General features: G+C 41.9%; 1 protein-coding gene across 2 annotated transcripts in view; it reads left to right on the plus strand.

The window, feature by feature from the left end:
- Window positions 1-24,603, plus strand: part of LOC122791574 (transcriptional enhancer factor TEF-1-like) — a 1,293,239-nt gene that overhangs the window by 1,052,364 nt on the left and 216,272 nt on the right. For both annotated transcript variants that reach the window (XM_044059336.1, XM_044059337.1), the window contains 2 exons: window positions 5,699-5,833; window positions 10,090-10,148. In XM_044059336.1, coding sequence (XP_043915271.1) covers window positions 5,699-5,833; window positions 10,090-10,148 — 194 coding nt within the window. The remainder of the gene's footprint in view (window positions 1-5,698; window positions 5,834-10,089; window positions 10,149-24,603) is intronic.

The following is a 24,603-nucleotide window of genomic DNA, read 5'->3' on the forward strand; positions in this document are numbered from 1 at the left end:
AAACTTTACTGTTACAGGATGTGCCTTCTCAGGAGGTAGGCCAGGCTGAGGGGGCTTCTCAGGTAACTGTTCTTCCCTCTCTTCCCAAGGTAGTTAGGGCCTCTCCTTCTGTTGCCAAAGCTTCTTTTAGAGGTAGGCCTAGTTCAGCTTCTGTGGGGCTTCTCCTAGCATTTGGCTCTGTACCTAAGAAACATATGCTTAAAATGGCAGAAGATTTGATTACTATGATTAGAGGTTCTATGCCCCCGCCTGATAAGAGGCCTAGGGTGGAACAGGAGTTTGATAGTTTTGAACAGGGTTCAGGGGCTTCAGAGTCTTCTGCGGAAGACTTACAGGAGTATCCTACTTATTCTGATTCTGATGTGGATGATTCCACTCCTACAGCTTCTCCTCCTGAGGATTTCTCATTTTCAGAGACTCTGCACTCCATGAGGGAGCACTTTAAATGGGAAGGCCAGGATTACTCTGATTCTAGGAAAAGGCTTAGGGAATTCTTGTTTTTACCCCAGCATAGGCCCTTAGCTATTCCTCCTGTGTTGAATGTGGTGGAGGATGTTTTTGCAGAGGCTTCCCTGAATCCTGACTCCTTGCCTCCTGCTCCTGTTAAGCCTGATAGGTATTATAGGGTGCCCGAAGCTCATAAGTATTTGTTTAAGAGTCCTAGGGCGGCCCAGAAACCATTTCTCAAGGGCCTAAAGGTGTTAAGGCTTCTGTAGTTAAAAATCCTGTTCCCACTGATAAGGAGGCAAAAGCTTTGGATAGGTGGGGAAAGAAGGTGTATACTTCTTCCACTCTAGCCATGAGAGCGTTGAATTGTCAGTTTCACATGCTAAAATATCAGAATTATCTCCTTTCACAATTGAAATCTAAAGTGGATGCTTTGGCGGAAGGTATTGAGTGTAAAGAGTTGCTGGATTTGGTTCATGTGTCTGAACAAGTGGGTAAGCATTCTTTGCAATGTGGTTTTGATGCTGTACAGGCCTCCTCGAGGGTGGCGGCTACTGGTTCTGTTCTTCGCAGGCATGCCTGGTTAAAGGATCAGAATTTAGCTGAGCATGTTAAGACAAGGATTTTGGATGCTCCTTTACAGTCTGATGTGTTGTTTGGATCGCCTGTGGAAGCAGTTTTAAAGAAAATGGAGGACAAAGCTAAGTCTATGCAAACTGTTAAAGATTTTTGCAGGTGCAGCCACCGAAGTTTAGTAGAAATTGGCCTGCTAAGGGGTGGACATATCCTGCTTATGATTCCCAGTCTAGGGGTAGGTCGAGACGTGGTAGGGGCAGGGCTCAAGGTTCTTTTCGGCCTAGATCAGGGAGTTCACCTGCTCAGACTTCTGGTGAGGGCAGGGGTCAGTCCTTTAAGTAAACAGACCCAATGACCTCTCTTTTCAGCTGCCAGTAGATTCTTGTCTGGCAGCTCCTTTGGGAGGAAGACTGTCTCTTTTCAAAGAAAATTGGGATTTAGTTACTCAAGACAAATGGGTGTTGGATATCATTCACCACGGTTACAGATTTTATTTCCATATAATGCCCCCTTTCAAGGGCATGCCAGACGTTCCTCCTACACAAAGAAAAGAGGCTCACAAGCAAGTTTCTCAGTTACTACAGATGGGGGCCATTCAACCAGTCCCTGTATCAGAAAGGGGCCTAGGATTTTATTCTCGCCTGTTCCTAGTACCAAAGAAGGGGAACACATGGAGACCAATTTTGGATTTATCTCTCCTCAACACTTTTCTGGACATTCCCAAGTTCAAGATGTTGGCGTTGCAACAGCTTTTACCTCTGTTGGGCAAAGATCACTGGATGGTAACTTTAGATCTCAAGGAAGCTTACCTTCATGTGCCTATAAGGCTAAGTTGCAGGAAGTATCTGCGGTTTCGAGCTGGAAATTCTCATTATCAGTTCTCTGCATTGCCCTTTGGCTTATCTACTGCGCCCAGAGTATTCACAAAGGTTCTGGCTCCAGTGATAGCTTACTTCAGGCTTCAAGGAATTCAAATCTATCCTTACTTGGACGATTGCCTGATTCTGGCTCAAGAAAAAGAAGACCTTCTACAGCATCTGGAATATGTTATAGCAGTGCTAAGATGCCTAGGGTATTCTGTGAACGAAATAAAGTCCAGTCTAGTACCCTCTCAAGACATGTGCTTTCTGGGTGTGAGACTGAATACAGCAGCCCAGATGGCCTTTTAACCCCGGACAAACAAAAGAGTCTATCACTTTACTTCCATCAACTATCTCATCAGTCCGTGCTGACTGCAAGGACAGTCCTTCAAGCATTAGGGTTCATGGCATCTTGTATTCTGGTGCTTCCCAATGCCAAACTGCATATGAGGAAGCTACAATGGTATCTCAAAAATGTATGGACTCAGCACTGCCAGGATTTGGACACTGTCATTCAAATAATACCTTGCCTTCAGAAAGAATTTTTGTGGTGGGCTCAGGAATGTCACCTAAACAAGGGACTCTCTGTGACCCGGCCAGAGGCGAGTCAGATTTTAACGACAGATGCCTCGGACATCGCTTGGGAGCTCATCTAAATGGAAAGTGGATACAAGACAAGTGGCCTGCCAGACTACAGCATCTACATATCAACATGAAGGAGATGTTAGCAGTCCAGTTTGCATTAGTGGCTTTCAAGGAGTTACTTCTTCCAGGGCAGGTGTTGATTCTAACAGACAACACAACTGTCATGTGGTACATCAACAAGCAAGGGGAACACATTCTTATCCTCTATGCAGGCAAGCAATGATTTTATGGGAGACTGCGCTAAGCTTGCAACTAACTCTTCAGGCAAGGTTTCTGCCAGGAGCACAGAACTCCTTAGCAGATGTGTTAAGCAGACAAATCATGGATCCCCACGGTGGAAACTGGATCTTCATGTATTTCAGAAATTGACAGTGTCATGGGGAACTCAGACATAGATCTGTTAAACTTCTCCACTAAACCACCAGCTGCCACAGTATTGCACAAAGGGGTTTCATCACACAGCTTGGAAAGTGGATGCTCTGTCTTTCAGTTGGAAAAATCTTCATGTGTATGCCTTTCCACCTCTGCCTCTTCTTCCAAAGGTACTATTAAAGGTCAGACAAGACAGGCCAAGGATGATTTTGATAGCTCCAGATTGGCCTCGGCAACACTGGTACCCACTACTACAGTCTGGTACAGAAGCCTCCATGGCCTTTACCTCTGATTCCTCATCTGTTATCTCAGAAGGACGGTCATCTGCTCAATGTCAAGCTTCACTCTCTTCATCTAACAGCCTGGCATATTCTCTGTTGAAACACAGCAGGTCTCAACTTCCTCAACAAGTTTTAAATGTGATTATGGAAGCTAGAAGACCTAGTACAAGGAAGGTGTCATGAAAAATGGAAGAGATTTTTATTTTGGAGTACAGCAAGGAATTTGGAGATTTCTGAGCCTAATTTGAGTGTGGCTCTTCAATATCTTACTGAGTTATTGGACAAAGGTTTGTCCTTCTCTTCCATTAAGATTCATGCTGCAGCAATTTCAGCTCACTATGATTGTGACCCACCATTGTTTTCGCATCCTTTGTTCAAGCAGTTTCTTAGAGGGCAAAGAATATAAGACCCCCACGTAGAGCTCCTACTCCTGCTTGGGATCTCAATTTTGTGTTGGAAAAACTTACTCTACAACCTTTTGAGCCTGCGGCTACTGCTGAATTGAAATACTTGTCATGGAAGACTGCTTTTCTGTTGGCTATTACTTCTGCAAGAAGGGTGTCTGAGTTGCAGGCCCTTATGGCAGTAGAGCCCTTTTGATTTTCCATAAGGATAGGGTATCATTACGTACTAATCCTTCCTTTATGCCTAAGGTGGTTTCTAGTGTGGCTTTAAACCAAACTATTCATTTGCCTACCTTTTATGCAGACCCCCAAAATGCAGTGGAAAAGATTTTGCACACTTTAGATGTACACAGGCAATTGCGTTATTACTTGAGCAGGACTAAGGATTTTAGGCAGTCTCAGCAGTTGTTTGTTTCTTTTGCTTTGAGTTCGCAGGGCAAGCCTGTGTCAAAACAAACTATTTCTAGGTGGATTGGCTTTTGCATTGCATTTTGTTATTCCCATCATGGCAAGGAGATTCCAGCTGGGATTAGGCCTCATTCCACTAGGGCTACTGCCACTTCAACTGCATTTCTAAGGGGGGTGGCAACTAAGGATATTTTGGAAGCAGCTACTTGGAGTTCAGTGCATACTTTCTCTAAGCATTATCACCTTCCTATTTACTCTAAGTCTAGGGCTGGTTTTGCCACAGCTGTTTTGCAAGGCATTTTGTCAGCTCCTACCTCTTTATGATTTGCCAGCCTCCCTTACCTCTGCTTTGGGATTCTACCCAATAGTCAGGACTGCAGCAATGGAAAACGAAGAACATAGTACAGTTTTGTACCTACCATAAATGTAGATGTTCGAGGATTCCATTGCTGCAATCAATCTCCCTCCCTCCTTCCCCTCTGTGTTTAGGGGTGGTTGTGTAGGTGAGTTTACATGCTTATGGTTTTGTATGTATTTTTGTATATATTGTACATGTTTTTGGTGCAGGTATTTTGGGGCCTTGTTTTTTTTTAGGGTCTTCTGACATCTGGGGCAAGAAAAGACTGAGGATATGACGTCGGTCATGCGCATTAGTACCCTGACGTGCTGGCGTCAGTCTAAGGCGCCATGACCGGCGTCAACTCTCTCTGGTATTCGGGCCGACTGGACGCGGACTATACCCAATAGTCAGGACTGCAGCAATGGAATCCTCGAACATCTACATTTATGGTAGGTACAAAACTGTACTTTTTTCATGTTCTGTCAAAGTAGAGGTGATTTGCAAATGTAAAGAACATGGATGTGGTTTATAACAGCAGACTGCATTTCTGAATGATTATTTTAAACTGTGTTTTTGGTATGTTTACCCACTAAGGAAGTTTAATCAAAGTTTTTAATTAGAGACCTGCTTTTTCCTGCTTCCTTACGGCTTCCTTAAGTTGAATTCCCAACTAAAGAGTGCCATACCTCTCAACCTCTTAGTGCAAGAAATCCGGACAATGCCTGACAAAATGGGGGGACAAAGGTCCAAAAATAGGGACCGATTTTAAATATTGCTCTTATAAACTTAGAAACTCACAAGAATAACAGGGGTTGCGTTAACATATGTTTTCTGAAGGATTTGAAGTATAAAACTCAAGTGCATGTTATTAGTTAGTGATTTCAGTGCTTTGATCACCCCAGTGATTTGCCAGGAAACCACAAATTTTATGAGGAATAGACCAAAATATGAGGCAAAAATCTGGACATTCTGAGAAAATATGGACAATTGAGAGGTATGAGTGTGTTTCTCTGAGTAAAAGCAAAGCAAACTGCAGCCAGTCATAGATGCTCATTTGTATTTATTTTTGCCAGTAAGCCAGTAAATGTTTGTAATGTGTGAACAAAGTAAGTCCATGTAAACTAATTAAAAATGTCTGAATGACTTGCTAGGCAGGTATTTTCAGAAACTGGTTATTGGAGAGGAGCTCTTCTGTTTCTCAGTATCATAGGCAGTTGTCACATTAGTGGATAGTATTTATGGGAGGAGATGTATCCCAGTTTATGTAGTGTATTCTGGACTGGTTATTTTATAACGTTTGTCTCAGGCACTAGGTTCAGTTACTTGGCAGTGTTTTTAAAAATGTCTTGCTTTTGTGTGTTCCAGGATCAAGTGACAAAGGACAAAGCTCTTCAGAGTATGGCAGCCATGTCATCTGCACAGCTTGTCTCAGCCACAACTATTCAAAACAAACTGACCATGCCCGGCATTTCACAACCTCCTTTCCCACCAGCTCCTGGGGTAAATTACTTTATTTATGTCTTTGTCTTGAGAACAGTCATGTATTTTTTGCTGATTGACTCTTAATTACCAAATAAACAGGAAAGTAAATAGTGTGGGAAGAAATAGCCAAGGAATTGTTATGGCTAGGCTTGTATAGGCCCTAGGGCCGATAGCCTAGTACCAACCTATGAACCTAATTACACAATGCATGCAGGCGTTTTGCAGATGAGCTTAACAGTAGTTAACTAATAACTAGTGTTGAAATAGACTATAGATCTGAAAGTTGATACAATTTGTTTGGTAATATAGGTGTACATATACATAAGTGAAAGGCAGTAGATTGATTTCAAATGTGATTTGAGACCATTTTAAATGGAGTGTCAGCTCTCCAGAGAGATACTGAACTGCTTTGCAGTGAGGTGCTCAAGGGGATGACCATTCTTCCAGTCATGACTACATCTTTTAGTTATGCCTTTCTGGATCTGAATTCATAAACAACCATCCCCCTAGAAGCAAGACAGGTTTTAACAGGCAAAAAGAATGTAACTACTTCTGTAAAAATCTTAATGCAAACCCTGCTATAATTACATTTGATGCTACTTGTGGGTGCATGCTGGCATTGACGAGGAAAGAGGCAACCTGGACAACCCTGGGAACAAAAGTAGCTACATCTGCCACTCTGGGTGTCAAGGCTATTCAGTGCCAAATCTGTATGCTTTGGTACCTTGCAGGCATCCCAAGACAAATGGATGATATGAAGGATGAGGCCCAAGAGGGAGGTCTGATACCAGGACTTGTTAGATCAAGTTAGATTACCACTGAGGTCAGTAAGCATGCATTTAAATGCAGGTTTAACACCACAGATGTCTGTGCAAGGGCAGCTGCAACAAGCATAGTGATTAGAAACCACACATTGTGAAAGGACCCTGCTACTGAAAGCTTGCTTAGTCTCCCCCAAAGTGAAACGTTGGTACGACTTTAAACCGTAAAACAAGTGTTTCATAGTAAAACACATTTTATTTATTTATTTGTTTATTTATTTATTTATTTATTTTTGTCCTTTGTTGACCATGTTAGCCCAACTAGGCTGCTAGTCTCTTTTCAGGGGAGACCCAAGGTGGTATTTATACTACTAGGGGAATTTTGGCCAGGGCATTGAGGAAGTTGCCCTACTCTTTTTGATAGGTGCCAATGCATCTTTTACATCCACCTGAGCTATCACCAACTCAAACAGATGATCCCTTGGTTTAGCATATCATCTGAAGGGTGACAGTAAGGAGTGACAAGTAACTTCCTATGATTCTACGAGTGCAGAACCTCCATTATGGTGCACTACAGTGTCAGCACAGCAGTCAAACTACCTGGTGTGGGAATAGAACCCAGAGCCTTCTCCACCAAAACTGAGTGTATTTGTTGGCTTACTGACAGTGCTGGGTTTATCATACTAAGCAGAGACCCTTGTATACTGAGCAGTCCTTGGCAAAGCATTTTAAGCAGAAAGCTTTAGCAAAAGGCCAGTAGAAATTAGTCAAGGACAGTTAGGGCAAAGACAGGAGAAGTTGTGCACCTCCTAGCTAAGGAAGGTTCCTCCCAGTTTAGACTATAGTTTTCCACCATTTCCAGTCCCTCTTCCATACCTCATAGATTAGGAGACTGCATCTGTTAAGGAGAAATGGTTCAGACAGATCTGTGGTTAAGAAGTGACATTGCATCTGTATACAAAATTGACTCAAGGCACACTATCTCATTAGGTAGGAATACCTCCACTGACCCAAGGGGAGGGGGCCTTAACAGGTACCATTCTGGTTGAGCCTATTTCAACAAAAGCAATAAAAAGTTCCAGTAATATAGAAGTGAAATGGGTTCTGCTTAAGACTTTTCAGGAATGAGGAAATATGGCCCTTAGAGGCATACATGGGACCTGATCAAGTTAAACAGCTTTCTGAATGTAAAAAAGTTCCAGATGTTAACCCTACTGAGCCTTCTTCATGTGTTGTCACTGAATACCCTTCTGGTCATTGCAGACATAAAGGTTGTCTCTATTAAGTAATAAGTCAATTTTGTACCAAACCTATTATTAACTCTTAAAGTCATTTTGTATTATTCGATTGAGTTTTTTTAAGTATATAAGCTGTTTAATTGATGTTTTTTACTGTTTTATTCCTCGAAGGCTATGTGTCGAAGAGCGACAGAAGTGTTAAGTATTTTTGGGTCTACAGCCTAGTTGTTTGTACATGATTTCTTATCTGTTTTGTGATTGTCTTAAAATATATTGTTGGATAACTCAGCTTTGCTTGGGTTGCACTTACAGGCCCCTTAAACACATAGGTTGAAGGTTTAGCAACCAAGATAGATTTGCTGTGAACACTTGATGCTGGTTCTGATCTGTATCCTCAATGCTCCTGAGCCAACCTGGAAGCCAGTAATCCTGAGCTTGTTTAGGTGTGATATGTTAAGAAACATTGTGCAGCCTTCCATGTGGATAGAGTAGAATTCAGGAGCAACTCCTGTTTCATGTCCATAGCGATCTCACAACTGGAAGTGATTCAAAGCATATAGTTAACAGGTTGTTATCCAAAACTGAAACTTGGAAAACAGCGTGTCTACTTAATGGACAGGCACAGATAATGGAAGTATCCTGTTGAAATGACTATAAAGATTTTAAACAAGATGAGCAACTTTATTTTATGCCAGGAAAGTAGAGCAGAACAGTTACAAGCAAATACTCTTAAAATGAGCTTGCAAGTTATATTGCTTTGTGTCGTGATCACCATGGCCAGACCTTGCTGGAGTAAATTAATACTTGCTCCACTAGGGCAATAGCCACTACACTTTCCTTTTTTTCAGAAATATGTGGAGTCAAATCATCCATAAGGTAGCTATTTTTGTAATTGTTCTTCCATGTTTTCCAGGTATTGCAGTCCAGGAGCAGAGCAGAGTTTGCCACTGCAGTCTTGCATGGCATATGGATTCCTTTTCCCTTTTTCTGTGGCCAGATTACCCTTTTGTAACTTCTGCTATAGTACTCTTCCCAAACATTGAGTGATAATGCAGCAGTGACACTTATGAACATAGCATGCTCTCCATAACAGGAGATGAGATCATTGTGTGCATACAGCTGCAGCATGGGCTTCCTTTCACAAGCTCCTTATTACCGCTTTCTTCCCATCACGAGGTCTCTGAAAACAAGGATATGAATGCGGTTGTATCCTGCTGTTCTCCTCCGCTAGTACTTTCCCCATCTGGGACGAGACAATGCACAGGGCTATATCAGCTCCTAGCCACTCTGAAAAAGCACATTTATAATTTCTTTCTTTCTTTCTTTCCTTACACAAAAAGGAACAGAAAGTGGCATAGGCTACTCTTCCTTTGCTGACTGATGTCTTTGGCATGGGTAGAAGAGGACAACTCTGTGAATGTCGGTGCTCTTGAAGGTCAGGCCAGAAGAAATTATCCACCTGCAGCTAATTTCCAAGCATATTGAATGACACTGTAGTAGTTATCCTCATTTTCCAACATTTGTCATAATGAGTACATTCACACATCAGTTACTTCTGATGAATGATTTGTATGCTTTTCACATGTGGCAGGTAGTAAATTGTGTTTTGTGTTTAGATTACTGCTTTGCATATTTACTTGTAATTTCTAGGATGTCTTTCTGTGAGGTTGTACTAGTAAGTTGAAAGTTCATTGTATTTTTATGGCATTCAGGAATAACTGCAGAATCATAATTTTTTTAAGGGAAGGGACTCTGGCATAATAATATTGTGGGTAAATGGTAGCAAAGTATCAGATGTTTTGTATCAGGATGAATTACTTAACAAGTAGTTGGTTATTCCATGTTGTGATGTGTTACTGATAACACCGGACAACAAGACCTGTCATTCATAGTGTTCTTATGTGGATATGGGGTAGAAAGAAGCACTGTTTCATTTTTCTTTGGCCAATGAATGAGGAAAGGCCTGCAGTGAGTCTCAAGTGAGTGATTACTGTTTGCTTTATGCTTTTCTCCCCCCAGCCTAAGAACATCTTTGTTTCTCAAGCAAATGTTTACTGCTTTCGTGGAGCTGTCTCTTGCTAATTGGTTTGTCTGTGTGACCTTTTTACTCTTTGCCCTCTGTTAACAGATACGTTCACAAGACTTGTCTTTGTGTCTTAATGGGGAAAAGTTAGCTTACCATGCAAATGTGCCATAGTACGATTTTGACATTGTGACCCTGTTCCAGAGGAGGTTTCAGTTTGAAACTAATATTTGCCTTTCATCTTCTTTTAAGAGCACAGATTTCTTCCAGTTCTGGCCGGGAGGAGTGGCACAGTCCAGAGTGACCGAAGAGTAAGTAAATATAGCTTTCTGCTAACAATTGGAATGGCCTCTCTGTTCGTCAGTCAGGTGTACTGTCTACTTTTATAAAATTATTTTTTAACCTTAATAAATTATTCTGCCTTAAAAAAAGGCAAAATCTGTTCAAACGGTTAAAGATTTCTTGCAGGTTCAACCCCCAAGGTTTAGCAGGAACTGGCCTGCCAAAAATTGGTCCTTTCCTGACTCCACAAAATTTCAAAGGGGCAGGAATAGACGCTCCAGAGGCAGAAACCAATCCAGAGGAGGTGCCTACAGAGGACGACAGTGGCAAGGTAACAACAGAGGCACAGACACAACCACTGCCACTACATCAGCACAACCACAGTGACTTAACCTAACCGCCTACCAGGGAACAAATAGCAGCTCCTCTAGGCGGAAAGTTAACCTTATTTTCAAAGAACTGGCACTACATAACAAAAGACAAGTGGATTTTACAAACCATAGATCAAGGTTACGGTTTCACTTCCACACTTTACCAGTCAAAAGAGGAATGCCAAATCTACCTCCAAATCAAAAACAGAGGCACTACAACAGATAATGGAGTTAGCAAACATGAGAGCTGTGGAAAGAGTGCCAACAGCAGAGCAAGGAAAGGGGTTCTACTCCAGACTATTCCTAGTTCCAAGAAAGGAAAAAAGTTGGAGACCAATTCTCGACCTGTCCACCTTAAATACATACATCATTGTCCCAAAATTCAAAATGCTGACCCTACAGCAACTTCTTCCCATGCTGGGCAAGGAGTCTTGGCTGGTAACTCTAGATCTCAAGGAGGCATACCTGCACGTCCCCATCTCGACCAATCTGCAGAAGATACCTCAGATTTCTTGCAGGATCAGAGCACTATCAATTCTCAGCATTGCCCTTTGGCTTATCTACTGCCCAGAGTATTCACAAAATGCCTGGCATCAGTAATCGCCCATTGCAGACTACAGAATTCAAATTTACCCATACCTGGACGACTGCCTGCTACAAGGGACAACATAAGCAAGCTGACAACAGATTTACAAAGGGTCATTTACTTGCTACAAGCACTGGGATACACAGTCAATTTACAAAAGTCAAGGCTGATACCATCCCAAACAAGGACATTCTTGGGCTGAATTGGACACTGTAAAACAAATGGCATTCCTGACTACAGAAAAACAAAAGAACTCCCTCTTTACTTCTTGGCACTAACAAAACTGAACAAGTTAACAGCAAGAAAAGTACTGCAGGCCTTGGGCTTCATGGCATCATGCATAATCTTGGTCCCATTTGCCAGACTACATATGAGAAAACTACAGTGGTACCTAAAGAATTTATGGTCCCAACACAGACACAGCCTAGAAACAGAAATCCCACTAATTCCATGCTTAAAGCAGGAGTTCCTATGGTGGGCTCAGGCATGTCAGTCAAACCCAGGCCTACCCTTTCGCAGATGTCAAGCAAGCCAGACCATCACAACAGACGCTTCAGACCTAGGATGGGGCCCACATGCTGGACAAATGCGTGCAAGGATTGTGGACACAGGATCAACTTCACCTGCACATCAACCTAAAAGAAATGCTGGCAGTAAAGCTGGCAATCCAAAAGTTCAAACCATTTCTCCAAGAGGGCCAGTTGATGATAAGGACAGACAACACCACAGTCATGTGGTACATCAACAAACAGGGAGGCACTCATTCATACCCCTATGCAGAATGACTTTGGAGCTGTGGACCCTGGCACTCAGCTACAACATCCAGTTACAGGCAATATTTGTACCGGCAAAAGAAAATACTCTAGCAGACATATTAAGCAGAACCACATCGGATGCCCACGAATGGAAGCTGCACCCGTACATCTTCAAGACCATCTCAAAGAAATGGGGAATGCCTCAGGTAGATCTATTCGCATCACCTCTCAATCACCAGCTCAAAAAGTTCTGCACAAGGACATTCCACCCACTAGCATGGAAAGTGGATTCGCTCTCCTTCAGCTGGAAAGGCCTAACAGCATATGCATTCCCACCTCTTCCCTTGATACACAAAGTACTACTAAAAATCAAGGAAGAACGTCCAAGGATAATCCTGATAGCTCCAAACTGGCCAAGACAACACTGGTACCCACTGCTGAGGAGCATGTCTCGAACAATATGTGGCCAATACCCCTGATGCCTTTGATGTTAACTCAGAACAACTACAGCATCATACATCCAAACCTAAAACGTTGCAACTGACTGCATGGAACATCACATAGCAGCAGCTAATCCAGAACTTTCCCAAAGAGTTAAAGACATTATTCTTGAAGCATGCAGACCTTCAACAAGAAGAAACTATGCTGGAAAATGGAAAGGTTTGTCATTTGGAGTAATGGAAAGAGGAAAAGATGTGTCAAACATAGATATGCCTAACATTCTGGAGTATCTGGCGAACTTCTTCATTCAGGCCTGTCCTACTCCTCCATCAAGATACATGCATCAGCTATTTCAGCAGAATACAGCTTTGATCCACCTGTTTTTCACCCTTTGCTCAGGCAGTTCCTCAGAGGAATCAAGAATGTAAAACCTCCAAGGAAACCACCATTACCAGCTTGGGACTTAAACTTTGTGCTAGAAAAGTTGACACTATCACCCTTTGAACCAGCAGCAACAGCAGACCTACAACACCTGTCATGGAAAACTGCTTTCCTACTGGCAATTACTTCAGCAAGGAGGGTTTCAGAACTACAGGCCTTAATGGCAGTGCAACCCTTCCTAATCTTCCACCAAGATAGAGTGTCCATGAGGACTAATCCTACATTTATGCCTAAGGTGGTATCCAGAGTGTCTTTAAACCAGGCAATCCACCTACCTACCTTCTTTCCCAACCCACAAAACAGAGGGAAAGAATACTGCATACCTTGATGTACATAGACAGCTACGCTACTATTTGGACAGAACAAAAATAGCAGAAAGACTGACCAACTTTTTGTAGCCTATGCAACAGGAAGGGAAGGAAAAGCTATTTCCAAACAGACAATCTCCAAATGGATAGGAAATTGCATACGATTCTGATACTCCTTCCATGGAAAACCAATTCCACAGAACATAAGACCTCATTCTACAAGGGCAACAGCCACTACCACAGCCTTCTACAGGAGTGGCAACCAAAGACATTATTGAGGCGGCTACTTGACCTCCGTGCATACATTTGCCAAGCATTATAATTTGCCTCTATATTCCAGATCGAGCAGGGTTTGCCACTGCTGTACTGCAAGGGATCCTAAACACACCATAATCTACTTTTATCCTCCTCCCTAGTTGGCTATGGTATTCTACCCAGTTGTTATGACTGCAGATGCATCCATGAAGGACATAGTACAGTTTTGTACCTACCATAAATGTAGATGTCCGAACTGGATAGCATCTGCAGTCAGATTACCTCCCTCCTTCCCTCTGTGGTACTCCTAGGGTGTTTACCCTCCTAATAGCTAGCTGGTGGGGGGGAGTCTTTTATGGTGTATTTGTTTGTATATATGTACATACATGTTTATTTTTGTGTTTACCTCTGTCTTTTTGGAAACATTGGCATCTATCCAAATTTTAGCCTTCAAGAGGGCTACTGGCATCTGGGGCAAGAAACACTGAGGAAAATGGCGCCGGCTGATGCTTTTATACCAAGACCAACAGAGATGACGCTGGGTGAAGTGCGACATCAGCGAAGCGGACCCGACTTTGGAATCCGGCTGACTGAAGGGCTGCCTGACGACAGGACAACCCAGTTGTTATGACTGCAGATGCTATCCAGTTCGGACATCTACATTTATGGTAGGTACAAAACTGTACTTTCCTCCCAGTTTAGACTATAGTTTTCCACCATTTCCAGTCCCTCTTCCATACCTCATAGATTAGGAGACTGCATCTGTTAAGGAGAAATGGTTCAGACAGATCTGTGGTTAAGAAGTGACATTGCATCTGTATACAAAATTGACTCAAGGCACACTATCTCATTCGTGGGAATACCTCCACTGACCCAAGAGGAGGTGGCCTTAACAGGTACCATTCTGGCTGAGCCTATTTCAACAGAAGCAATAAAAAAGTTCCAGTAAAAGAGAAGTGAAATGGGTTCTGCTTAAGACTTTTCAGGAATGAGGAAATATGGCCCTTAGAGGCATACATGGGACCTGATCAAGTTAAACAGCTTTCTGAATGTAAAAAAGTTCCAGATGTTAACCCTACTGAGCCTTCTTCATGTGTTGTCACTGAATACCCTTCTGGTCATTGCAGACATAAAGGTTGTCTCTATTAAGTAATAAGTCAATTTTGTACCAAACCTATTAACTCTTAAAGTCATTTTGTATTATTCGATTGAGTTTTTTTAAGTATATAAGCTGTTTAATTGATGTTTTTTACTGTTTTATTCCTCGAAGGCTATGTGTCGAAGAGCTACAGAAGTGTTAAGTATTTTTGGGTCTACAGCCTAGTTGTTTGTACATGATTTCTTATCTGTTTTGTGATTGTCTTAAAATATATTGTTGGATAACTCAGCTTTGCTTGGGTTGCACTTACAGGCCCCTTAAACACATAGGTTGAAGGTTTAGCAACCAAGATAGATTTGCTGTGAACACTTGATGCTGGTTCTGATCTGTATCCTCAATGCTCCTGAGCCAACCTGGAAGCCAGTAATCCTGAGCTTGTTTAGGTGTGATATGTTAAGAAACATTGTGCAGCCTTCCATGTGGATAGAGTAGAATTCAGGAGCAACTCCTGTTTCATGTCCATAGCGATCTCACAACTGGAAGTGATTCAAAGCATATAGTTAACAGGTTGTTATCCAAAACTGAAACTTGGAAAACAGCGTGTCTACTTAATGGACAGGCACAGATAATGGAAGTATCCTGTTGAAATGACTATAAAGATTTTAAACAAGATGAGCAACTTTATTTTATGCCAGGAAAGTAGAGCAGAACAGTTACAAGCAAATACTCTTAAAATGAGCTTGCAAGTTATATTGCTTTGTGTCGTGATCACCATGGCCAGACCTTGCTGGAGTAAATTAATACTTGCTCCACTAGGGCAATAGCCACTACACTTTCCTTTTTTTCAGAAATATGTGGAGTCAAATCATCCATAAGGTAGCTATTTTTGTAATTGTTCTTCCATGTTTTCCAGGTATTGCAGTCCAGGAGCAGAGCAGAGTTTGCCACTGCAGTCTTGCATGGCATATGGATTCCTTTTCCCTTTTTCTGTGGCCAGATTACCCTTTTGTAACTTCTGCTATAGTACTCTTCCCAAACATTGAGTGATAATGCAGCAGTGACACTTATGAACATAGCATGCTCTCCATAACAGGAGATGAGATCATTGTGTGCATACAGCTGCAGCATGGGCTTCCTTTCACAAGCTCCCTTATTACCGCTTTCTTCCCATCACCGAGGTCTCTGAAAACAAGGATATGAATGCGGTTGTATCCTGCTGTTCTCCTCCGCTAGTACTTTCCCCATCTGGGACGAGACAATGCACAGGGCTATATCAGCTCCCCTAGCCACTCTGAAAAAGCACATTTATAATTTCTTTCTTTCTTTCTTTCCTTACACAAAAAGGAACAGAAAGTGGCATGGGCTACTCTTCCTTTGCTGACTGATGTCTTTGGCATGGGTAGAAGAGGACAACTCTGTGAATGTCGGTGCTCTTGAAGGTCAGGCCAGAAGAAATTATCCACCTGCAGCTAATTTCCAAGCATATTGAATGACACTGTAGTAGTTATCCTCATTTTCCAACATTTGTCATAATGAGTACATTCACACATCAGTTACTTCTGATGAATGATTTGTATGCTTTTCACATGTGGCAGGTAGTAAATTGTGTTTTGTGTTTAGATTACTGCTTTGCATATTTACTTGTAATTTCTAGGATGTCTTTCTGTGAGGTTGTACTAGTAAGTTGAAAGTTCATTGTATTTTTATGGCATTCAGGAATAACTGCAGAATCATAATTTTTTTAAGGGGAAGGGACTCTGGCATAATAATATTGTGGGTAAATGGTAGCTTAAAGTATCAGATGTTTTGTATCAGGATGAATTACTTAACAAGTAGTTGGTTATTCCATGTTGTGATGTGTTACTGATAACACCGGACAGCAAGACCTGTCATTCATAGTGTTCTTATGTGGATATGGGGGTAGAAAGAAGCACTGTTTCTTTTTTTCTTTGGCCAATGAATGAGGGAAAGGCCTGCAGTGAGTCTCAAGTGAGTGATTACTGTTTGCTTTATGCTTTTCTCCCCCCAGCCTAAGAACATCTTTGTTTCTCAAGCAAATGTTTACTGCTTTCGTGGAGCTGTCTCTTGCTAATTGGTTTGTCTGTGTGACCTTTTTACTCTTTGCCCTCTGTTAACAGATACGTTCACAAGACTTGTCTTTGTGTCTTAATGGGGAAAAGTTAGCTTACCATGCAAATGTGCCATAGTACGATTTTGACATTGTGACCCTGTTCCAGAGGAGGTTTCAGTTTGAAACTAATATTTGCCTTTCATCTTCTTTTAAGAGCACAGATTTCTTCCAGTTCTGGCCGGGAGGAGTGGCACAGTCCAGAGTGACCGAAGAGTAAGTAAATATAGCTTTCTGCTAACAATTGGAATGGCCTCTCTGTTTGTCAGTCAGGTGTACTGTCTACTTTTATAAAATTATTTTTTAACCTTAATAAATTATTCTGCACTTGGAATTGAAAGTAGTACTGCTTATCAACTGACAAATTACAGCTTACAGTCTAGATCAGACATTGCTCAAAGCTGGCAGACAGAAACCGAAATCTCCAGAAGTTGATACATGGCAGAAAGGCAGTGTGTCATTGCCCTGCTAATTTTGCAGACTCTACCATTGCATTGCATTGTCAGAAGAGATGCTGAAATGTAATGTTTGCAGTGTTGCTGTGTCACAGATATGAAGGTTCTAATGTCTGGGATGAAAAAAGCTGCTTGTTCTGCCAGCATGTTTGGTCGATCACTGTTTTTGATTCCACGTGAAGGCTTGAATTTTCATGTCGTAGTTTAGGTAGGTAGAGCGGGGTCATTTTAAGTACTGAAATTTGCATAAGAAAAATGTGGCTCAATGAAATTTTTTGAGCTCTGATGTGAACTGTAGTCAGGTAAAGCAAACTAATGTTTTGCTCTTCAAGCCAGTAGGGCTTAACAGATTTATACAGCATTTATCTGTCAAATGCATGCAAGTTCAGTTAACGCATTTATCCAGCTGAAGGATCTTGGGCATCCTCTGGTGAAAATCCTTATCATTGCTACAAGTGAATGTTGAGTGCAGACAACAGTAAAGGATAAACTACTGTCCTGTAGTATTCTAAGCTTATAACTTGGTCTGTATCTATTTGTTTCCACTTAGGACATCATTGCTGAAGGTACATAGTGACTGTAGCATTCATATATTGTGTTACTCTGTGTGAATTACCAACATTGGTATTGAGGTTCCATTTCCTTTGTGTATGGCATAGTTTTATACAGGTGTTTTTCTCTTAAATTTAAGTGTATATTACTCAACTGTTTAGGCTTATCTTGTCCCTATCTCCTTACCCCTACTTAGATGATAAGGGGGGAGTAGGAGATTTTGATTTTACACTTGCCTTGAAGGTGATATTCTTTCTAGTAGTATGTGTTGTTAGCTTGCGTTAATTGATTTATTTTGGCCTACCCCCCATTCTTGGAGCATGTATAATGGCATCAGTTAGAAGCATGCAACCCATGCACACCAGCTTCTGTGCAACCCTGATAGGTTTTTGCCATGCAGTTCTGTAGCAGACCATGTCTCGTAAATTAATGGCTTACAAGGCCACTAGTAGGAGTCATTCTGAAACAGGATTTTCCAAGCAAGCAGGCATCAGCTTCTTATACCTTTGTCCACAGGCAGGCCCTCTAATGACTGAGCTGATAATCATTTGTGGCTTACCAGGGATACAGACAGAAATTCAGGGGAACAACAGCCTGGGTTACAGGAATTTGCAGTAGGCTTCATGGTGTTCAGGCTCCACTATTTTTAATTCCTTTCACAGAGCTGCAGTGTGTTTTGGAGGCAGGAGGTTTATCTGAAGTGGTGACCTTCACTGCTTTGTATATCATCAGGCTCCATTGATTGATGGTGTAGTTGCAAGCTGTTTCCCAAGTAGTAATCACGAGTCGAAACCTTGTACATTGTGTGGCAAGAAGGACAGCTTCTAGCTGGAAACTTTGCCCTTTTTCTTGCCCACATTTTTCTTCTTAACTGGGGTTAGATAATCAGCTAGGAGGTAGGGAGTCCCTGGGTCTCTGCCACTAAGTATGCATATACTGTGGCAGTATTATATGTTGGCACCCAGGATGAGATCTGCATTTTTGCAGACTGCTCATAAAATGAATATCCCTCACTAATGTGGAATGTTCTTAATTTTCTAATCTTAATGTCCTCATATATTGTAGCTCATCTTACATGTCACCATCTTGTTTTGCTTTAATGTCCAAGCACAAAGTTTAAAATGTTCAGAACCACACAAGTAAATTACTTTGTTAAAGTTACAAAAAAAGCTAGGCTTTATCCCAGCTTGTCCCTACTGAACTTAACAATGGATGTTCATCGTGTTACACTGCTGCAGTCATTACACTTGGGTTATCCTGCCGTCAGGCGGTCCCGCAGTTGGCCAGAGTTCCAAAGTCTTGGTCCGGCGTCGGTTGCTGTTGCTTCTTCCTGACGTCAGTGCACCAGGGGTATAAGATGCGTCCGACGCCATTTTCTTCAGTCTTTCTTGCCACGCGGTGCCCGAAGCAGAAGCAGTTCGCAAGTGCCGGTCGGCCAACTCCTGAGATTTTCGAAGTCGAATTTCAGATCCGAAGTCTTCAATAAAGCTAAGTACCCCATTGGGGAAACTTATTTCTTGCCTCAGACCGATGTCAGAAAAAGTTGATAATTGTATTTCTTGTGGGAAGCAAATACCTCATAAGGACTTCCACTCTTACTGTATTCCATGCCTAGGCCCTGATCACGACGTCACTAGTTGTCAGTTTTGTGCTAGATTTAACAAACGCACTATAAAAAGACGTTTTGATTTTGCTTTGCACTACTTTGGCCGAAGGTTCAATTATACTATGCCGTCAGATCAACCGACAACTGCAATACCGAAAAAATGCAAGGACAAGGATAAAGACAAGCATCCGAGGTCCAAAACCAATGACGAAACCTTTTCTAGGCCAGTCGCCGGTTCTCAGTGAGGTGCTTTCGCAGCCCCTGACACCCGCTACCTCAGAGCCACAGGCCGCCTCCGACTCCCTCGTGGAGACAACTAGGCCTCTGGAAACTCAAGGTATTGGGCCTATGGAAACTAATAAGCATAAAAGGCAAAGGTAAAGAGAAAGAGGCTCGACTCCTTTGTTGCACGTACCACTCTTTTATTGGAACTCACAAAACTCCAAAGCACATTAACGCTTTTCCAAAACACCCTGCGTTTTCGTTTCGAATTACTTCTTCAGATGAACAACAGAATGCATATCTACAACACACACATCCTTGTATATCATTTAAATTAATTGTCTAAAGTTAATCAATAAAACAATTAAATAATTTAATTTAATAAATACTTCCACAAAAAAACATACATAATATATACCTTAACATATAAAAAGAAACACACTATGAAATCCATACACCCATAACCTAGTCCTTAAAACCTACATTCTAATATAAAATATTTTTAATATTATTATACAATAAATATACCTTTAAAATACATTTTAAAATGCATGTAAAATACTTTGTAGGATAGTCATATACTTTTAGTATCTGTGTTTATTAGCACCATCTAGTGTAAAAATGTGATATTGCACAAATGGAATACTAAGAAAATACAATTTATAAAGGTGATTTGGAATACACTCACAGAATTCTTAAGAGACAGTAAACCTTTTTGCAAAACGAAATCAGACCATATAAATAACTAAAGTTTTGCTGCCCTCATCTTTAAAACTGGGGCTAGGGAAACTGTATCGTTCAGACCTGGGGGTTTATTGGCTTCCAAAAATAATTGCCACAATAATTCTTTGTATTCTGTAGAGGTTTCCCATAGGCCACCCCTTATGTCCTTTTCCACCACATCTAGGACAGAGAAGCTAAAATTTGCTTCCTGACAGCATTTTTTATGTCTATAAAGTGCATTGTTTGTGCATTTCGTCCTAATTTCATAATTGTGCTCATATATTCTATTTTTCAGTTTCCTTTCTGATTTACCCACATAAAATGCTTCGCAGTGGTCACACAACCCTACATACACTATCCCACTAGTTTCACAATTCGCGAAGTGTTTACTCTGAATCAGGAAGTCACTACTATTAATATAGATAGTCTCTCTTGTACAAATATATGGGCACTGTGAACATCGTCCACACTTAAAGGTTCCTACGTTTCCTTCTCTAGCTAAATTCATTCCATTTTTACCCTCCAGAATAGTCTTTAAGTTCTTCCCCTTTCAGTAGGTACATTTTAGGGGGAGTACAAATATACTTTCAAGGTCCGAGATTTCTCTGAATCTGTTCCATTCGTGGCTTTAAATCAAACTATCCACTTGCCAACTTTTTTCCCCACTCCTCAAAATAAAGGGGAAAGGCTCTTACATTCCTTGGATGTTCACAGACAACTACGTTTTTACCTGGACAGAACCAAGGACATCAGAAAATCAGAACAATTGTTTGTTTCTTATGCTTCAAGTTCCCAAGGTAAAGCCATTTCAAAACAGACCATTTCTAAATGGATTGCTCATGGAATCAGATTTTGTTATTCACACCATGGAAAGCAAATCCCAGGGAGTATACGGACTCATTCCACCAGAGCTGCTGCCACTTCTGCGGCCTTCCTCAGGGGAGTTCCTACCAAAGACATTTTGGAAGCTGCAACTTGGAGTTCAGTGCATACTTTTTCTAAGCACTACAATCTACCTCTCTACTCTAAGTCTAGGGCAGGCTTTACCTCTGCAGTCTTGCAGGGCCTTTTAGCTGCCCCTTCTACTTTATGACCACGTCCCTTTCATTCTGCTTTGGGATTCTACCCTACACTCATGACTGCAACAGTGAAACACGATGAACATAGTACAGTTGTGTACATCTACCATAAATGTAGATGTTCGAGTGTCTTCACTGTTGCAGTCTGGGTTTCCCTCCCTCCTGTCCCCTCTTATTTTTACTTTTGTGTGGTTCCTTTTTTCACCATTCTTCTGAGGTGTATTTGCAAAGGATATGGGACCTTTCTCATTTTGGGACTCCTGACATCTGGGGCAAGAAAAACTGGAGAAGATGGCGTCGGCTGTCAGCTTTGTACTCCTGGTGCTCTGACGTCAGGGAGCATGGTTGAACAGCCGACGCCGGACCCAGACTTTGGGATTCTGGCCGACAGAGGACTGCCTGCCGGCAGGGGAGAACCCTACAGTCATGACTGCAACAGTGAAGACACTTGAACATCTACATTTATGGTAGGTGTACACAACTGTACTTTCTCTGAATCCAGCTTATCTCCTGATTCTTTGCCCCCTGCACCAGCCAAGCCAGATAGGTATTACAGAGTCCCTGACTCTCACAAGTTTCTTTATAAAAACCCTTCTGCTGATCCAGAAACTATTTCCCAGGGTCCAAAAGGGGTTAAGGCAAAAAAATTCAGTACCCTCTGACAGAGATTCCAGAGCTTTGGATAGATGGGGGAAGAAAGTATACACTTCTGCAACTTTAGCAGTAAGAGCTTTAAATTGCCAGTTTCACATGCTTAAGTACCAACAATATTTAATGGCTCAGTTAAAACAGAAAATGCTTGCAAGCTCAGAAGCTCCTGATTGTAAAGAAATGCAGGATTTATTGCATGCAGTTGAACAGGTGGGAAAACATACTCTGCAATGTGGTTTTGATTCTTTAGAGGCCTCTTGTAGAGCCACAGTTACAGGTTCTGTGATTCAAAGGCATGCTTGGTTAAAAGAACAGAGTTTACCTGATCATGTTAAGGCAAAATTATTGGATGCTCCTTTACAGCATGATTCCTTGTTTGGTGTTAAGGCAGAAGAGGTGTTAAAGAAAATGGAGGATAAAGCTAAATCTATGCAAACAGTCAAGGATTTCTTGCAGGTACAGCCACTTCAATTTAGCAGAAATTGGCCAATAAAGAATTGGTCCTTTCCAGTGTTAGGCAGGCCACAGAGAGGCAGATACAGATGCCCAAGAGGCAGATCTCAACCCCAAGGCTCAAACAGACAACGACAGTGGGGCACCTTAACCCCAAAAAAAGGTGAGAACAAGTCTCAACCTTACAGGAAACAGTCACAATGACTTTCCCCTTTCGTACGCCAAGCACTTCCCTTTTGGAAGCCCCCTTGGGGGGAAAACTAGCACTTTTTTCTCAAAACTGGCAGACAATCACCCAAGACAAATGGGTTCTGAATATTGTGTCTCAAGGTTACAGGTTTCACTTTCATACTTTACCAAGGCTAAAAGGAATGCCAGACCTGCCACAAAATCAATGGGCAGAGGCACAAAAACAAATTTCAGCCCTCATGGACATGAGAGCTATTCAAATAGTACCACAACAGGAACAAGGACAAGGATTTTACTCAAGACTTTTCCTGGTCTCCAGAAAGGACAAGGCCTGGAGGCCCATACTAGACCTTTCAGTTCTAAATACTTACCTGGATATTCCGAAATTCAGAATGTTGACATTATAGCAGCTTCTACCCATGCTGGGCAAGAAGGCTTGGCTTGTTACTCTGGACCTCAAAGAGGCATATCTGCATGTCCCTGTCAGACAAAATTGCAGAAGATACCTCAGATTCAAAGCTGGTACAATGCACTACCAATTCTCTGCACTGCCCTTTGGCTTATCTACTGCGCCCAGGGTCTTCACAAAGTGCCTGGCACCAGTAATTGCATTTTGCAGACAAAAAGGAATTCAAATATATCCATACCTGGATGACTGCCTCATTCAAGCAGAGACAAAGGACATTCTTCTACAGCATCTGGCATTTGTAAAAAGGTTGCTAATTGCTCTTGGGTACACAGTAAACGAAAAGAAGTCAAAACTAGTGCCCTCACAACAGATTATATTCCTGTGTGCCAGCTTAAATACAACGGCCCAGATGGCTTACCTCACGCCAGACAAACAAGTTCAACTAACTCAGTATTTTCAATTACTGGCAAAAAAGTCCCATCTCCCTGCAAGAAAAATTCTGCAGGCCCTGGGATTCATGGCATCCTGCATACTACTAATACCATATGCCAGACTGCATATGATGAAATTACAATGGTACCTAAAAAGTGTTTGGACTCAACACTCTCACAGTTTAGAAGCAGTAATACCAATGATTCCCTGCCTACAACAGGAGTTTTGATGGTGGGCACAGGCATGTCACCTAAACATCGGTCAGCCTTTTACCCTACCCACAGCCAGGCAGACTGTAACAACAGATGCTTTGGATTATGCCTGGGGAGCACACATGGCAGGAAAATGCATTCAGGGCAAGTGGACCACAGACCAGATGCATCTTCACATCAATCAAACAGAGATGTTGGCTGTTCAAAATGCCCTAACAGCTTTCAAGGACCTTCTGCATCCAGGGCAATTATTATTAAAGACAGACAACACCACAGTAATGTGGTACATAAACAAGCAAGGGGGCACTCATTCTTATCCCCTATGCAGGCAAGCCATGACCTTGTGGAACACAGCTCTAACGTATCAAGTTCACCTGCAAGCACAATTCCTGCCAGGAAAGAAAAATATTTTGGCAGACGATCTAAGCAGAAATATCATGGACCCTCACGAATGGAAATTGAATCCACATATATTCAGCATGGTAACGCAAAAATGGGGATGCCCAGACATAGATCTTTTTGCCTCCCCACTGAATTGTCAACTACAAAAATTCTGCACAAGGATTTATCACAAACAAGCATGGAAAGTGGATGCTCTTTTGTTCAGCTGGAAAAGCCTAAAAGTTTATGCCTTCCCGCCACTGCCTCTCCTTTCAAAGGTACTCCTAAAAGCCAGACAAGAGAAACCACAGATGATCCTGATTGCTCCAGACTGGCCACGCCAGCACTGGTACCCTATCTTAAGGAATTTAGCTCAAGGCCCACCATGGATTTTGCCTCAAATTCCACACCTTCTGACTCAACAAAACAATCAGATCCTGCACGGTCAGCTCAAAACCCTAAACCTGGCTGCATGGCAGATTCATTAGTCAAACAGGCAACACCTCTCTCTAAAGCTGTTATGGATGTCATTTTGGAGGCCAGGAGGCCTAGCACCAGGAAAGCTTACTCAGAAAAATGGAAGAGATTATGCGCATAAAACCAGGCTCAAAGCTTTGACCCTCTTGTTCCAAACATTCCTCAGATTTTACAATACTTAACTGAGATGCTGGACAGAGGCCTATCCTTCTCATTAATTAAGATCCACGCCTCTGCCATTTCAGCACATTACAGCACG

The sequence above is a fragment of the Protopterus annectens genome, chromosome 17.part0 (genome assembly GCF_019279795.1).
Source record: "Protopterus annectens isolate FY-2018-M chromosome 17.part0, PAN1.0, whole genome shotgun sequence".
Classification (NCBI taxonomy): domain Eukaryota; kingdom Metazoa; phylum Chordata; order Ceratodontiformes; family Protopteridae; genus Protopterus; species Protopterus annectens.